The following is a 17,541-nucleotide window of genomic DNA, read 5'->3' as shown; positions in this document are numbered from 1 at the left end:
AATATTATGTATATAAGTATAGAAGCAGACACAAGAAATAAAAAAGAGTAATTATTTTTTATTTTTCAATAATTATCAATGTAAAAAATAAGAAGATGGCTTATTTTTTTTTTTTTTATAGATACGAAGGGAGGCGGTTTGTTTATATTTATATAAGACTTTTGAAAATAGATATAATTTGTGAGGGTTTAATTTAAAAAATAAAGAGATAGTTAGTTTATATAAAACTCTTCATAATTTAGAAATTATAGTAGTAGATATTAGTATAAAACATGTAAGTTCTTCACACTTTTATAATAATAGTAAATATTAGTATAAAAGAGATAATAATATTTTTTTTCCCCATCTATATTACTAAAGAATAATTGATGCAAAAGAAAAGTGTTATATGAAGTAAAACTTTAAAGGGTGAATTACAAATAGGGTAAATTACACTTTGCCCCATATATCTTTAGTTACTTTTCTGTTTTGGTCCTTATAGTTTTTTTTTTTTTTCACTTTGACCTTGAGTTTTTCCTAGTTTGCTCCTAATGCTAATTTTTGTTTAAAATTAAACAAAAAATGACACATTAACAATCACGTGACATAAAAATATTTTATTATATCTAAATAACATAAACTTATAATATAATAATAAATTTTTCATATGACAATTATTATGGCATTTTTTGTCTAATTTTGAACAAAAATTAACTTTAGGAGTAAACTGGAAAAAACTTGAAATATAAGAGTCAAAGTGAGAAAAAATAAATTTTAAGGGCCAAAGTAGAAAAGTGGTCAAACATAAAGGAGGGAAGGTGTAATTTATCCTTATAAATACACCCATTGATGTTCGCTTAAAATACTGATTGTCCCATATTGTTTGAAAGATTACAAATACCGCTTATTAGAAATTTTTTATTTAACAGAATTAATTAAAAAAATAAAATTCCTAACTACTCTCCTATACAATAATAAAATTATCTCAATTATATAAAATTATCTTAATTATATGATTCAAATATATAACTACCAATATTCAATTATTTTATATATAAATATTTTACTTAATGAATCCTAAAAATTGAATGGTACAGATCAAAAAAATCAATTTTAAAAGTAATTTACAAAATTCAAATATTTTCTCAAATTAAGATGATAATTTAAAAAAAAAAAAAACCCACATTTAAATTCTATCCACACATCACTTCTCTTAGGCCTCGTTTGTTTTGGCATTAAATAGATATGAGGAGATTAGGATGGAGGTGGGGTTATTTAGCCTCCGTTTGGGAAGTGGGTTGACTTTTTGGCTTTTTAACTTTTTTGGCTATTTTAGCCTGGGCTAAAAAGTTTAGTTTGGGAAGGGCTTTTTGGCTTTTTGGCTTTTTGGCTTTTTTGGTTTTTTTTGTGAGAGAAGAATGTAATGATTATGGGTTGGATGTGATATTTTGTTTTTTGTGGCTAAAATAGCCAAAAAAGCCCCGTTTAGCTCTTGCCAAACGGAGGCTTAGTATCTTTGTTTGCGAAGAAGTTTTTTGGGCTTTTTTTTGCCTAAAATAGTCACAAAAAACAAAATAGGCTATTTTAGCCATAACAAACAAAACATCACATCCAACCCATAATCATTACACTATTCTCTCACAAAAAAGTCAAAAAGGCAAAAAGTCCTTCCCAAATCAAGCTTTTTAACCCAGGCTAAAATAGCCAAAAAAATCAAAAAGTCAAAAAGTCAACCCACTTCCCAAACCAATCCTATGTTAGTTTGTAGAGTTAGGGAGAGAATTAGGATGGAGGAGATGATATAGATGGAGATTAGAAGGGGGATTGAGATGGAGGAGGTAGAGATAGTGAATTAGGATGGAGGAGGTGATATAGATAGAGATTAGAAGGGGGATTGAGATGGAGGAGGTATAGATAGTATTAGAAAAATAGTGAAGGAATTAGAAATTTTTTTATTTTTTATATATTGAGAATTTTTTTTAAATATTAATGTTTAATTTTATATGTTTTTTTATTTGTTTTATAGTTTTATATAAAAATAATTTAACAATTCCTACACTAACAACTATTATCAAAATAAACATAATTTTATTTAATTTCCTCACTATCAATTTCTTCACTAATAATCCTCCCACTATTAATCCTCTTATTCCACCTCTAAAAATAAACTGTTCCTGGTACAGATAATAAATTCCATCGACATCACCTCGCTTAAATTTCCTATCTTGGTCCTACATTTCGGGTCTGGCAGGGAAGAGACGTCAAGTCAAGTGCCGGCCCTAGTTAGAAAAGATGTGGGGGGCAGAGAACGACTCTTTTGGCTGCTTTTTTTTTTTTCTCGACTGTAGTGTGACTTCATAGTCTACGAAGACTTAAAAATAAAATAAAGTGGTGTGTGGATTTATATATTTAAAATAAAAAGATCTCCATAATAATCATATAAATAAAATAATTTTAAAACAAAGAAATCTTGATTATAATCACAAAGTAAAATAATTTAAATTTGCAACCTAACAAGTTAAATGGATTATTTTGGAAAGTCACAATTTTAACTAAAAAATTATTATAAAAAAATTAATTCTTATTTTTATTTTTTCACATATCTTTTTATAGAATATTGAAAAATACTAAGAGCTTATTTGGAAAAGAAAGTTTTGGGTTTTTTTTTTTTTTTGACTACAATAGTCATAAAAAATAAAATAGACTTTTTAGTCCAATAAAATAAATTTTCACATCTAATTCATAATCATTATATTCTTTCTCCCATGAAAAAGTCAAAAATCTTTTTCAAACGAGAGTTTTAACCTCAGACTAAAATAATTAAAAAATTTAAAAATTCAACGCCAACACACTTCTCAAACGAACCCTAAAAAGTCAAATTCTCAACACAATTTATAATTTTATGATTTTGAAATATCTTGATAAAATGTGATAGATCTGAAATTTGAAATAATAATAATATAAAAGTAATTATTAAAAATATTTTTGGTACTAAATATTACAATTTTACAAACATCATAATGAAATAATTTTCTTTTATTTTACTCTATCTTTATGTTAATTTTCATGATCTATTTATAATTACTAATTTCGATATTTTTATAAAAATTTAATCATAAATTCCATCATTTGAGGTCATATCTACTTGTAGAGGAATTGTCATTTCGATGGATTAATTGACTAGTAAGTGTGCATTTGACACAAAAAAAAAAAAAAGAAAAGAGAAAAAAAAAAAACTATTTTAAAATTTTTTATTTTTAGTGAGCTTTAATTAAAAAATAAAAATAAAATAAATCCTTTAGTACCTAAGAGCAACTCCAATGGTTTGTCATTGGAGCTGCCATTGCTATAATATAGCAGCTGTGTTGAATTTTGATGCTCCAATGACAAAACATAGCAGCTGCCAAATTTGAGAAATGCCAAAACTTGTGTCAAATTTGACACAAGCTTTGGTAGCTGCCATTCATGCCAACTCAGCCAAAACCAACGGTTTCCCTCTCTCCTTCCTTCCTTTCTTCCCTCCCTCCCCCAACAACTGTTTCACCATTTTTATGTTTCAAAATTCACCAAAAAATTTCATGAATAATGCAACATTTTACCATTTTACCTGAAATCAAACGGTTAAAAAACAGATTCACAGAAAAATTATAGATTAAAAAATTACAGATTCATCAAATTCATCAAATGATTCATCAAATTCAAATAGATTCTCAAAAAAAAAAAAAAAAAAAAAAACAGATTCAGAACTCAGATTCAAACAGATTCACAAGGAAAAAAAAAATTCAAACAAATTCAGAATTCACCATTTTACTCGAAATTAGCACATTCAGATTCACAAAACATATTCACAGGAAAAATTTAAACAGATTCACGAAAAAGGAGAAATACCTGGTTTTTGAGCATCTTTTTGAGCATATACCATCGCCGGTGGCCGATTGTCTTTTTGAGCATATGCAGTCGCCGATCGAAGACAAAGAGATGAGAGATAGAGTGAGACAGTGAGAGAGAGGTAGATCTGGATAGCCAGAGTGAGAAGATCGAAGACAGTGAGAGACATGGACGATGGGGATGGTAGATCGAAGATAGTGAGAGAGAGACAGAGTGTGAGAAGAGAGTGAGAAGATTCACCGATTGAAGACAGAGAGAAGAGAGTGAGAGTGAGAAGGACATGAAGGAGGAATGAGAGAGACAGTGAGAGGGAGAGGAAGAAAATGTTGATGAACAAATCATCTCAATCGTTCAAGATCAACATGTGGATGATGGGGGATGGCATTTGATAGAGCCGTTGGCTCTGTTTGGCTTAAAAAAAAAAAAAAAAAAAACTCAATTTGCTGGCTGGCTGGGTGGGTGGCTTAAAAAAATAAACTTAATTTTTTATAAAAGAGCCGTTGGGCTCTGTTTGGGCATTTGATAGAGCCGTTGCGTCTGTTTGAATTTTTATAAATATGAACTCTTTATTTGAATTTTTTTTCACAGCAACTATTGCACATTTCATTTTTCTTTTCTTCTCTCTTCATCTCAATTTGATTTCATACTAAATTTCCGAAATTATATTATTTTTAGTTTTTTCACACAATCACTATGGAAGGTTCATCAAAAACAAAGAGAGAAAAATCATTTACTACTGAAGAAGATGTGGCAATTTGCAGAGCTTGGCGTCACATTACTGAAGACCCAATTGTTGGAAATTCGCAATCGCATACTCATTTTTGGGAAAGAAGTTTTGAAAATTTTTGCTCGCTGCAGAATGATCACTCAAGAACACAAGTGTCTATCTCATCTCGATGGGGTGTAATAATGAAATGTTGTAACAAATTTCGTGGGTGTCTAACACAAGTTGAAAATCTACATCCAAGTGGGGCATCACAAGTTGATATAATAAGATTTCATTTTTATTTATTATGTTAGTTTTTATTTTTATTTTTATTTTGTCTTACATAAAATTAACTAATTAATTAATTTAATATTTTTTTGATATAGATCCTTCAAGCAAAATTGTTATACCATCAAGATGAAAACAAACATTTTATTTTTGAACATTGCTAGCCAATTTTGCAAAATAATATCAGGTGGCAAGATGTAAATCCTACAAATACGTTGAAATCAAGGATACATACACCATTTTCTCCTAATTCAAGCCCCGATTCACCTATGGATAACTGCATTTCTCTTGAAGATGACACCAGTCCTAGTGTTGGTAACAATCCAACTGTTGGTGAGGGTAGTGTCTCTGCAAGAGGTAAAAGGCCGATGGGTAGGAAATCTGCAAAAGAATTATTTTGGAGAAATCAAGTCATTGAAACTGAAGTCCAAAAAATGAGTACACAAATAGACACATTTAACCAACACCTTGCTGAGCAAAGAAAAGAAAAAAAGAGGAAAGAGAAGAAAAAAGGATTCAAGCACTATAGGAGATGAAAGAACTTGAGATAAAAAAACATGAGTTTGAGATGAAAAAGGAAGAACACCAAATAATGACTACGGACATTTCTCATTTGGACCCTCAGATGAAAGCGTATTACACAATGCGAAAAAATGAGATTTTCACCAAGTGATCCTTAAATGTTAGCTGCCCAAATTACTATTTTTCCTGCCTCCTGATGAATAATTACGAGATAATGTATTTTTAAATTTAGCAATGTTATTTAATTTTTGATGTAATTGTTAGTCTTTATTTGCAATGTAATTTTTAATTTGTAATGAAATTTCATGTTTTTCTTTTTTATTTTTTAGTATTTTCTACAAAACAATGTAATATTATTTTTTCAATGTATAATGTTCACTAATTTGTGCTATAATTTAATATTTTCAATAAAATATAATGCAAAAAAATAAATATGAGGTGATATGTTTTTTGGTGGGATGAATTAATCGAACAAATTTTTTCTTCCAATTTTTCATTTTTTTTTATTTTTTATATTTGTCTAGTTGGGAATAATATAAATATATAATTTTTTTAACAAACAGGTAAAAAAATGTCACAAAAAACAAAAAATAAACAAAAATAAAATCACAAAAAATCTATATCCAAATAACACCTACAAACATGGAGTGAAAGTTGGTTAAGATTTGCCAAAAATAACAAATGACCATTGGAGCACTATTGTTATAATTTGACAAAATAATACTATTTATTGTCAAATTATAACAATAGCAATAGCAATATAGCAATCACTATTGGAGATGCTATAATAGGTGAGAACGTACTAATTTTTTTTCTCTAATTTAAAAGAAAAAAAATCCACTAAAGAAAAAGAAACAAAAAAATCATTATTTTTAGTTAACCAAAAAATTTGAATTTATGTTTCTTTTGTCTTTAGTTAATTTTTTTTATACTTTTTAAATAATTATATATTAGAAAGACCTGAAAAGAATTGTTTTTGTTGACAAAAATGTAGGAGTTGATCTCTATATATCTTTAAAGGTAAAACTCAATTTTACATAAAATGAAATGTGAATTTAAGATTGAATTGGTAGGTTTTATCATGATAGATTATGAAGAATTGGAAATAATAATGATGAAAATAGTTACTTGAATTTGAAATATTTGATACGAAAGATTATAGTTGTACAACAATAATTATAAAAAATTAAAAGAAAATTCTTCTTTATCATATTTCTCAAATTTCATCATTTCAAATATACTTATCCGAACAAATATCATGAGATAATATTTAATTCTAGACCAGAGTTGGCAAAATTAACATAAAACTATGAATCCGTCCAATTTCACTAGTTTAAAACCCATTTAAATTGATCCAAATTCGTATATAAATTGTAAATGTGTTCTATCTGACAAACTTATTTAAACTTGAATTTAAATGAATTGAATAATAGTTACCATTGAATTTAAATAAAAAAAATAAATATTAAAGTAAAAATCTCCCACCACCACCATCAAGAACATCCATATTACCCCTGAAAAAAACTAAAGATTCTATAAAACTAAATCAATAGTCTACATTCATTGTAAATAAGACTCACATTCCAATAATTTTAAATTTATATCATGTAGTTAAGCTTGTTTTGGCAATAACTTTAAGGGAAGTATTTAAATTTGCAAGGTGCATACTATATGCACTTGCGTAAGTTCATTGCAGTTACTATGTAGTTAAATTCATTGTAGATATGATATGCACTTCCACACTTAAAAATTATCCTAACTTAAAATAGCTAAAAAATAAAAATTACTATAAAAAAAAATCAACTAAATTAGCCACTTCTCAAAATAACCCTCACTTTTGGAATAAAATTTGAGATAAATTTTCACTGTCCATAGAATTTTTGCCACCAAGAATGTATTTACCAAACTGTATGCCAATCTAGTTTCTGTGATATATATCTTACTTTGGAATTTATCCTTGTTTTCAAAACTGTATTTACTATCCATGTTGCTACTCACTGAGCTATCAGCTGACTTAGTTGTTTACCATTTCCAGGTATTAGAAGGACTTAGAGTGGATTCATGGCGTAGCGGGGACTCAATTGCATGGACCCAATTGCATGGACCTCTAGGGCATTTATTTAATTTTCTTTTAGGTTGCTTTGTCGAGTTTTGTGCATACATTGTGGTTGGATTTTATTTAGAATTATTTTATTTTTGTGGGCGGTTTGTGTCCCATTTACTATATATATATTTTTAGGAAGTTGGTTATGACTTGTTTTTCACTTGTGGCATGTCACTGGTTTGAGTTTTGATTATTTATTATTGGACTATGGTTTAATTGTTCAAGGTAATATTGAATGTGTGTTTAGGCTTACGTGTACCTTGAGCTAAGGCTCTGTAGGCCACGGCCCCTTTTGACTCATTCAAACCCATTGTTTGGATCAATAGTCCTTTCGAGTAGACATTCAACACATATTAACAAAATATTCATGGCATGGAGCCAGTTCACACACTAAGAGAAAATTAAATATTGCTTGATAAATACACTGTCCTTGGAGTTGATGATTTGTACTATATATATTCACCACCACCACCACCATCCCACAACAACTACAACTCTTTAAGAAACTCATATGCAGAATCATCACTTCATGGCTACGCCAATTTTGGTCCTTATTATTCCATTGGTCTTGTTATTCCCATCCTTTTCATTTTCAACACCATACATATATAGCATGAGTGAAGGCTCATCTCTCTCAGTGGAGAAGCCGGACAATGTTTTGATTTCATCAAACGGTGTATTCTCGGCAGGCTTCTATGCTGTCGGCTTCAATGCTTATTGCTTTGCTATTTGGTACCGTGAACCATTGTATGATGGGAGTCACACCACAGTCTGGATGGCCAACCGAGACCAACCCATTAATGGAAGACTATCCAAGCTCACCCTCCATAAAAATGGCAATCTCATCTTGACAGATGCCGGCCAACTCAACGTTTGGGTTACCAACACCGAGTCAAACTCTTCAGTACAATTGCTACTGAATGACACTGGTAACCTTTTTCTTCTTACTTCGGAGGGTTTAATTCTTTGGCAAAGTTTTCAGTCACCAACTGATACCCTTCTTCCCTACCAACCACTCACCAGAAACATAAAGCTTGTGTCATCTCGAAGCCAAACCAATTATTCTTCTGGTTTCTACAAGCTCTTTTTCAATGACGAAAACGTCCTCAGTCTTGTCTATGATGGCCCTGAAGCATCCAGCATGTATTGGCCGAACCCATGGCAAAAGAGCTGGGAGGCCGGAAGGTCTAGTTACAATAATAGCAGAATTGCTGTATTCAACTCCTCGGGCCATTTCAAATCAACCGATGATTTTCAATTCACAGCTGCAGATTTTGGAATTGGGATTCAGAGAAGATTAACAATGAATCACGATGGCAACATTCGAATGTACAGTCTAGACGAGAAAAACAAAATTTGGAACGTGACTTGGCAAGCCAAATCTCAACCGTGCACTATCCATGGTATCTGCGGACCCAACAGTTTGTGTACTTATGTTCCCCATGAGAAATCTGGTAGGAGATGCTTTTGTACACCAGGGTACAAGATTAAAAATGAGACAGACCAATCTCTCGGATGTGAGCCAGATTTCAGTCTTTCTTGCAACCAGAGTGAGATTGGTTTCCTTCATCTTCCTCATGTTGAATTCTATGGCTATGATGATAATAAGGTCTGTGAAAATTATACCTACAAGAGGTGTGCGAATGAATGCTTGCAAAGCTGCAACTGCTATGCGTTTCAATACAAATTCAACTTGCGTAGTGGTTTTTACAATTGCTATCACAAGAAACTATTGTTCAATGGACAACGTCAACCAAGTTTTGATGGTCACACGTACATAAAATTGCCGAATGCCTCAATCCGATATTATGAAAATCATGTTCAAGGATTCAACTCAAATTTCTCTCATCCACTTAGTTTGCAGCTCGACAGAAGTTACAAGAAACCCAAAGAAAATGGGACATTACAGTTCATGGTTTGGTTTGCTAGTGCTATTGGAGGAGTTGAGTTTATTTGTATTTGTTTGGTGTTGTACTTATTGTATAGAAACCGTCAAAATTCAAGTGCAACTAGACAAAGGTACTTTCAAGTCGCGACTGGATTTAGAAAATTCACCTACGATGAGCTAAAGAAAGCAACGCGTAACTTTGGTGAAGAGATTGGAAGAGGAAGCGGTGGCGTGGTATACAAGGGTGTATTGTCTAATCGTCGAGTTGCAGCAGTCAAGCGGCTCAATGATGCTAAACAAGGAGAAGATGAATTCTTGGCCGAGGTGAGCACCATTGGAAGAGTTAACCACATGAACTTGATAGAGGTATGGGGATATTGTGTGGACGGGAAACACCGACTTTTGGTGTACGAGTACATGGAGCGCGGGTCCTTAGCAGAAAATCTTACTTCCAATGCCCTCGATTGGGAGAAAAGGTTTTATATCGCGGTAGGCTCTGCAAAAGGTCTGGCTTATTTGCACGATGAGTGCTTGGAGTGGGTTCTCCATTGTGATGTGAAGCCTCAGAATATTCTCTTGGACTCCAATTACCAGCCAAAGGTTGCAGATTTCGGTCTCTCAAAGCTATTAAATAGAGGTGATGGACATCACTCATGCTTCTCTAGAGTAAGAGGAACAAGAGGTTACATGGCTCCTGAGTGGATTTTCAATTTTCGAATCACATCCAAAGTTGATGTTTACAGCTACGGAGTGGTGGTGTTGGAGATGGTCACCGGAAAAAGCCCAACGATAGGTCTTCACACCTCTGACAATTCAGGAGAGATGGAACAAAGGGACCTAGTTAAGTGGGTGAGAGAGAAGAAGAATGAAAATGTTTCGAAGGAGTTGTGGCTTGAAGAGATCATAGATCCAATGATGAAGGATAGATATGATGCAAGTAAGATGGAAATATTAGTTGAAGTGGCATTACAGTGTGCAGACGAAGACAAAGATGCAAGACCAACTATGAGTCAAGTAGTAGAGAGGCTTCTGCACCATGAGGCAAGTAATTATTAGCAAAATAAAAGGCCTCATCAAAATAAATAAATAATATAAAGATTATTAGCAAAGGCCAAATTGAAGATCATAGATCATAGATCCAACAAGCATGCCTCCCCCAGCATGGCAAAGGAGAAAGCTACTTTAGTTGCCTACTTTTTAGGTTGTGTGTGGTTGTCCTACTGTCTTTTCTGGTTCTAGATCTTTTGTACCAAAAATTATATCATCCCATCCCAATCTATTTAGAACCTTTAAATCATACTCTTATCAATTATCATGTTAAAAAGTTATTGATAAATGAGTGATTTTGTTGATTTAAGAATGTTAGAAAGTATAAACATTTCTACAAAGCTCCTCTAAATACCTCGTTGTATATAAGAAAAATACTAAGGCCAAGTTTGGGAACACCCCAAAAAGTCAAAAAGTCAAAAAGTTACTCAAAAAGTTAAAAAGTTATCACTATTCACCAAAAGTCAACAATTACGGCTGCACAACTCCCAATTCTAATTTTCTCCTACAAATTAATTTTTACAATTTTTTATTACACATTTTTTCATAAAAAGTCAAAAAGTTAACCTAAACATTCATATTTTCAACCTCAACTTTTTAGTCTAAAAAGACAAAAAGTGCACTTATTTAGTCTTCCTAAACTTGGCCTAAAAACAACTTTGAAGGCAATTGTTAGTGTTGCAAAATATATATAAGGAGTTTTAAAATGTGTAAAGAATGAATAAAAATAAGTAAAAGTGTTTGGAATATATTAAATATGTCTTAGGATTATAAATATTTTGGTATTATATGATTCTTATTGCTATCATATATATATATATATAGAATTTTCCAACACATTAAAACATACGTATTTTTTAATTTTAAAAAGTTAAAATTATCATCTAATAGTATAATTGAAGGAATATAAATATTAAAGAGTTACAAATTCATCCACAATAACGTGTCATCAAAATTGGCTTTATATGATTGAATATGAGTAAAATTAATAACTATCATATCATATCATATCATATCATTATAAGTTAAATTTTAATTTTTTTTTTTTAGAGGTCTCAAATATTTTCCTTCAACCAAAAATTTTACCATAATGGGCATTGTTATGGCTATCCTCATTCCACAAAAGATTCTCTGCCCTCTTATGTTTGCCTCCACTCATTGCGTACATACATAATTTAATATAATATGATGTGAAAATTTGATAAAAATCTGTATCACTACAAGAAAAATCACCTTTGGCGACTAAAAAAGGTCAATTTTTAGTCGCCAAAAGTCGTCTTTTTACCTTTCCCGACTAAATTTTTTAGTTGCCGGTTTTGTCGCGAATAAACGGTTGAAGAAGGTTTTGGCGACTAAAAGATTTTAGTTGGCAAAAAGACAGGTCTTTAGCGACGAAAATTTTGGTCGCCAATACTCAATTCCACTGTTTAAAATTATACATTTAGCGACTAATCTTTTAGTCGCCAATAGTTGATGGAACGCCGACCAAACTATTTAGTCGCCAAAACAAATACTTTTGGCGACCAATAGTTTAGTCGCCAAAGGTTGTTCGGTGGAAAAAAAAAAAAGCTAACTTTTTCTGAGATTCGAACAACCAACCTTCTACTTTCTAAACCTTTAGCAACACACTCCTTCCACTATACCACTACAACATCACATGAATATATATGCAATATATATTATTTATATACTATATTGACCCGTATTAATATAAAACTATATATATAAATATAACTATTTTTATGCAATATAATTTATGTAAAAAATAAATTATTTACTAAAAAAAAATTGAAGCCACTTTTGGTGACTAAATATATTATTTAGTCGTCAATACTGTAATTTTGGGCTACTAAAATATTTTTTAGTCGCTAAAAAAATAAGTTCCGGCTGGAAGTAGCATTTTTGGCGACTAAACCTGTTTTTAGTCGCCAAAAACGTCCCCTTTTGGCTACCAAACTGAACTTTAGTCGCCAATTGCCTGTTTTTAGCTATTAAATTTTTTTTAGTAGCCAAAAAGCTTCACTTTCAGCGACCAAACTGTTTTTAGTCACCAAAGCACGTAGAATCAGCGACCAAACTGTTTTTTAGTCACCAAAACCTATACTTTTGGCTACTAAATTATTTTAGTCGCCAAAAACCGTCACTTTTGGCTACTAAAAAACTTTTCGTCGCTAAAACCCATACATTTGGCGAATAAATCTGTTTTTAGTCGCCAATATCTATACATTTGGCTACTAAACTCTTTTAGTCGCCAAAAGTCTTCACTTTTGGAGACTAATTCTATTTTAGTCGCCAATTGTGCTACTTTCAGCGACGAAAATTTGGTTTTTAGTCGCCAAAACTGCTTTTCCTTGTAGTGTATATATATTAAGAAAAAAGAGGTTTTTAATGAGAAAGTATTTCTGAAGCTAAAAACTCTCATACTGTTTTTTTTTAGAATTTTATTTTTTAAATAATTAAAAAAACTTTTATTGGCTAGCTTTTATTGAATCATTTAAAAAAAATAGTAATTAATCCATGTATATTTCTTGATTTATGACTTTCAAATGAAAAGTATATTAATCTATTTCAAAATTCAAATTCAAAATGGATAAGAGATTTTTAGAATATTTTAGGGATAAAAAATTAGTTTGGCTATAATTCAAATTCCTACATTTGATTTATATCTTACCCAAAGACATTTCACAAAAAAATTAAACTTATAAATCTCAAAATGCAACTTCCATGACAATATAAAATTGGGCAAAAAGATTAGAGAAGAGAAGGAATCTTGCAGAGAAATTAAACAGGGGATTTGACCAATTATGTAAGATTTTTGGCATTGTAACACTCCTAAAATAATTACAATAATCCAACTTTAAATACTAGTACAAAGAGATATGGATACAATAAAAAGTTTTCTTTAATCAAAATTAATATACAAAAGGTGACACATGAGATGTACATTCATAAATTGTTCATCTTGAATCTACAACATGTGTGACAAGAAGTAATAAGAAATGAAAACTAAACAGATATTCATATGCCCTAATAGCTTACATTTTTCCAAGACCATCCTTGGTTACAATAAAATGAGTCATAAGCTCAATACAAATAAGCTCTAGGCTTGTTAAAAATAAATACAAAATAAACAAAAGTGAGCCTTCAATTCCATAATCCGCCTAAGCTAAGTCTTTGGCGAAGGCATATTACTAGCACCTGAAAATGTTTTTCCGAAGTAGGGTGAGGCAAAACCCAGTAGAAACGATCTAGTACACAATAGATGAATCTTAACAAAGATATAAGTATGATATGCATATATAATACCCATGGTAAAGTCATTCGTATTATTATAAGATCATATTATGCCAAGTTTCATATCTCTAGCCATTTTATAACAATTCCTTTCACCTCAATCCATCAATCAAGTCCATTGTTATTCAGATAACCCAACTGAGGCTACAACTTAGTGGTTCTCTAACCAATACAATCATTATACAAACACTTCAAACTTGCCATTTTACGAAAATTTCGTTTGTGAGAATCGACACCCATGTATACATGCACGATTTTCGGGACTTTCACCCTGGACAAATAGGCCAACTTCATTCAATGGAGTCCATCCCCTTTCTTTCCAAACATGGAGTACATCTCCTTTCTCCTCCCAAACATCATACATATACATTGTATTAAAAACACAGTCATATTCAATGACAACCGATAAGAGATTAGTTTCAATTCACCTAATTCTTATAAAATTTCTACAACAATCATAGCTATCCTCCACCGATAGTCCAAAATAGATATTTCTAAACAGATACACAATCTCCAAAACAGATAAATTATCCAAATTTTCATAGGTGAGAGATAACAAGTATCCAACTCCACCATTTATTTAAACATCTCTCCAATTTCGCAATTTCAATATTAATTCCAATTATTTATACAAAATAATTATTTGAAACATTTTAGGGCAAAACTCTATTTTCTCTCAAATCCAATCCATGTGTCAAAATCAACATATTTAGCCTAACACATCCTCATATCTACACCTATAACTATTTTCAACACCTTCATTTGAAAACCCCGCTTTTGATTTTAAACCAAAACCTTAGGTTTGTCTAAAATCCTCCAAATTCCAACATTATTTACACAATCAACAAATAACTAAGTTAAAACTTATAAAAGAGTGTAGAAAGTCTCTACCTCAAGCTTAGAAGACCAAAGCAACAATGGAGGAACTTCAAGAACGCCGAAACCAAATCTTGTTTGGACTAAAATGGAACTCTTGAGATGCTCTACCTTTTTAACAAAGGCACATGGGTAGAGCAACTAACGAATTTAGGTGAAAATGTAAGGAGAAGGTAGGTTTTAGAGAGAGAGACTCTAGATCTAGGGTTTTTGAAAAGTAGAGACAGATGTGAAAAAGTGATGTCAAATGTCACTTTTACGGACTAAAATATGCACAGTCAGCTCAAGCGCAAGAAGTGACGCTCGAGCGTTAGACACAATGGCCCTATTTGGTAGGGCTTATTTCTAGCTTATTTCAACTTTTAACTTAATTTAAGCTATTTTGATGTGTTTAGTTCAGCTTAACAATACAGCTTATAGCTTTTTGTAAGTCAAAAATCAACTTATTCTTTGAGTGGAGGAGGAGAAACTTAATTTATAAGTTAAAAATTAGCTTATGTTCACAGCTATAAGCTATAAGCCATAATCACTTTCCCACAGCTCTACCAAATGAGGCCAATAAGTTGTTCCACTCGAGCTTAAGAAATGACGCTCGTGCGCAGAATGCACACTCCCAGTAGTTTTACTAACAACAGACCAACGCTCGAATGCAAGAAGAGCCGCTTGAGCCGAGCCTGCTCGAGCACGGAAAGAACATCTTGAGCGTAGAATGCACTCTCCCAGTAGTTTTTCAGACTTGCAAAAGTACTGAGAGTTTGCAAAGCTTGCTCAAGCGCGAGAAGTGCCGTTCGAGCGGAGGAGCGAAAATCTGGGCAACAAAAGTTTGGAAACTAAGCAACCAACTTGTCCCAAACGCAACCACAACAATTTGTAAACAACAATATGAAACCATGAAACCTGAGTTCGGGATACAACAAGAGTCGGGTCAAAATCGAAATCGCTATAACCTCCCACCCTTAAGAAATTTCATCCCCAAAATTTCAAAATTATGTTTAAAATTATGTTTAAACCAATTATAATAATGATCATCAATCATATCCATCCTCATGACCCATTCCCTGGTCATCCATTCTCGTCAACAAGATGAACAATTTCTTAGTATTGAATATACAATTCATATTTTCCAAAACATATACAATGTTCACATTAAACCCGTGTTTCCAAAACATATACAACATATACAACATTTTTATATTCTTAAAACATATACAATGCTTTCATATTTCATTAACATAGTCAAAATTCTAATACACGTTCAAACATCAACAAATAAGTCCGGATAATTCTCATAGACTTCCAACTCATGTTCCCAAGTTACTTCCTCAACCCCATGATGTTTTCATAATACCTTAACCAAGGAAATTGTCTTGCCTCGCAAGACTTGGTCCTGAATATCTAAGACTCTCACCGGTCTCTCCTCATATGAGTCATCCTTATCTACCTGTCAGTTAGTCCAATCCAACACGTGCAATGGATCTGGCTTATAATTTTGAAGCATGCTAATATGAAACACATCATGAACCCTGGAAAGTTGTGGCGGCAATGCCAAATGATAAGCTACTTCCCTGATCCGCTCAACGATCATAAAAGGCCCAATGAATTGAAGTGACAACTTCTCACTTTTCCCAAATCTCATCAAACCTCTCCTAGGTGATATCTTTAAGAATACATGGTCTCCCGCCTCAAAAGACAAAGGTCTCCTTCTACGGTCAGCATAATTTTTCCGGCGACTCTGGGCAGTAATCAACCTTTTATGAACAGGTGCAACTTTTTCCGTCGTCTCTCGGACTAACTCTGGATCTAACATAGGTGTATCACCCACCTCGGCCCAATACACAAGAGATCTACACGGTCGGCCATACAAGGCCTCAAATGGTGCCATGCCAATACTCGACTGGAAGCTATTGTTATAGGCAAACTCCACTAAGGCCAAGTGCCTCTCCCATGAACCCTTAATGTCAAAGACACAACCCCGAAGCATATCCTCTAAAATCTGAATGGTGTGCTCTAACTGCCTATTGGTCTGAGGATGGTACGCAGTGCTAAAGGTCAATCTCGTGCCCAACGCACTTTGTAGGCTCTGTCACAATTGAGCCATGAAACACAGATCTCTATCCAAAACAATCGTCACAGGGGCCCCGTGCAACCTTACTATGTCCCTAATGTAAAGGTCTGCAAAATAATCTACCGAGTCACTCACAAGCATAGGTATAAAGTGCGCTGACTTGGTCAACTGGTCAATTACCATCCAAATCGCGTCACTACCCTGTCGAGTCCTCGAAAGACCCATAGCCAAATCCATCGTGACATGCTCTCACTTCCACTTGGCTACAGGCAAGGGTTGTAGCAAACCTGCTGGCCTCTGATGTTTGGCCTTCACTTGTTGACAAGTATGGCACTTTGATACAAACACAACCACATCCTTCTTCATTTCCCTCCACCAAAACTGGTGACAAAAGTCGTGATACATCTTTGTGCCTCCTGGATGCATTGCAAGGCATGAATGGTGAAACTCTCGAAGCATTTCCACTCGGCAAGACTTCGATACGAAGAGATGGTCAAGGTATCTAACACTTGAGTCAGAGTACACGTTCAAGCCTCTTTCTATCTTCCTATTGAAAATCTTCTCCCGAAAAGATTCTACCTCAAGGTCATCCTTCTGTGCTTCTATCACTCAATTCACAAGGGTAGGTTGTGCAACTACCAAAAACAAGGCCACAGACTTAATAGACTCGCTAAGATGCAAGTCAAACTCTCTAATAGCATTCAACATCTCCTATTCCCGGATGGCAACGTAAGCTAAATTGCTAATGGATTTCCTACTTAAGGCACAGCATTGGCCTTTCCCGGATGATAATGTAACTCAAAATCATAATCCTCTATAAACTCCATCCACCTCCTCTACCTCAGATTCAAGTCTTTCTGTGTAAACAGATATTTTAGACTCTT

At 32.7% G+C, this 17,541-nt stretch overlaps 1 protein-coding gene across 1 annotated transcript; it reads left to right on the top strand.

Annotated features, from left to right (window-relative positions):
• Positions 1-7,878: 7,878 nt before the first annotated feature.
• Positions 7,879-10,731, top strand: LOC145813563 (putative receptor protein kinase ZmPK1). The gene has a single exon (XM_082909142.1). It carries the CDS (start codon positions 7,999-8,001, stop codon positions 10,429-10,431), a length of 2,433 nt encoding a protein of 810 aa, XP_082765268.1. The 5' UTR covers positions 7,879-7,998; the 3' UTR covers positions 10,432-10,731.
• Positions 10,732-17,541: the final 6,810 nt, after the last annotated feature.

Source organism: Camellia sinensis, chromosome 15 (genome assembly GCF_055761805.1).
Source record: "Camellia sinensis isolate YWXY chromosome 15, ASM5576180v1, whole genome shotgun sequence".
In the NCBI taxonomy this organism is placed as follows: Eukaryota; Viridiplantae; Streptophyta; class Magnoliopsida; order Ericales; family Theaceae; genus Camellia; species Camellia sinensis.
Note: the sequence above shows the minus strand (reverse complement) of the source record. Positions and strands in the feature narration are given on the sequence as shown.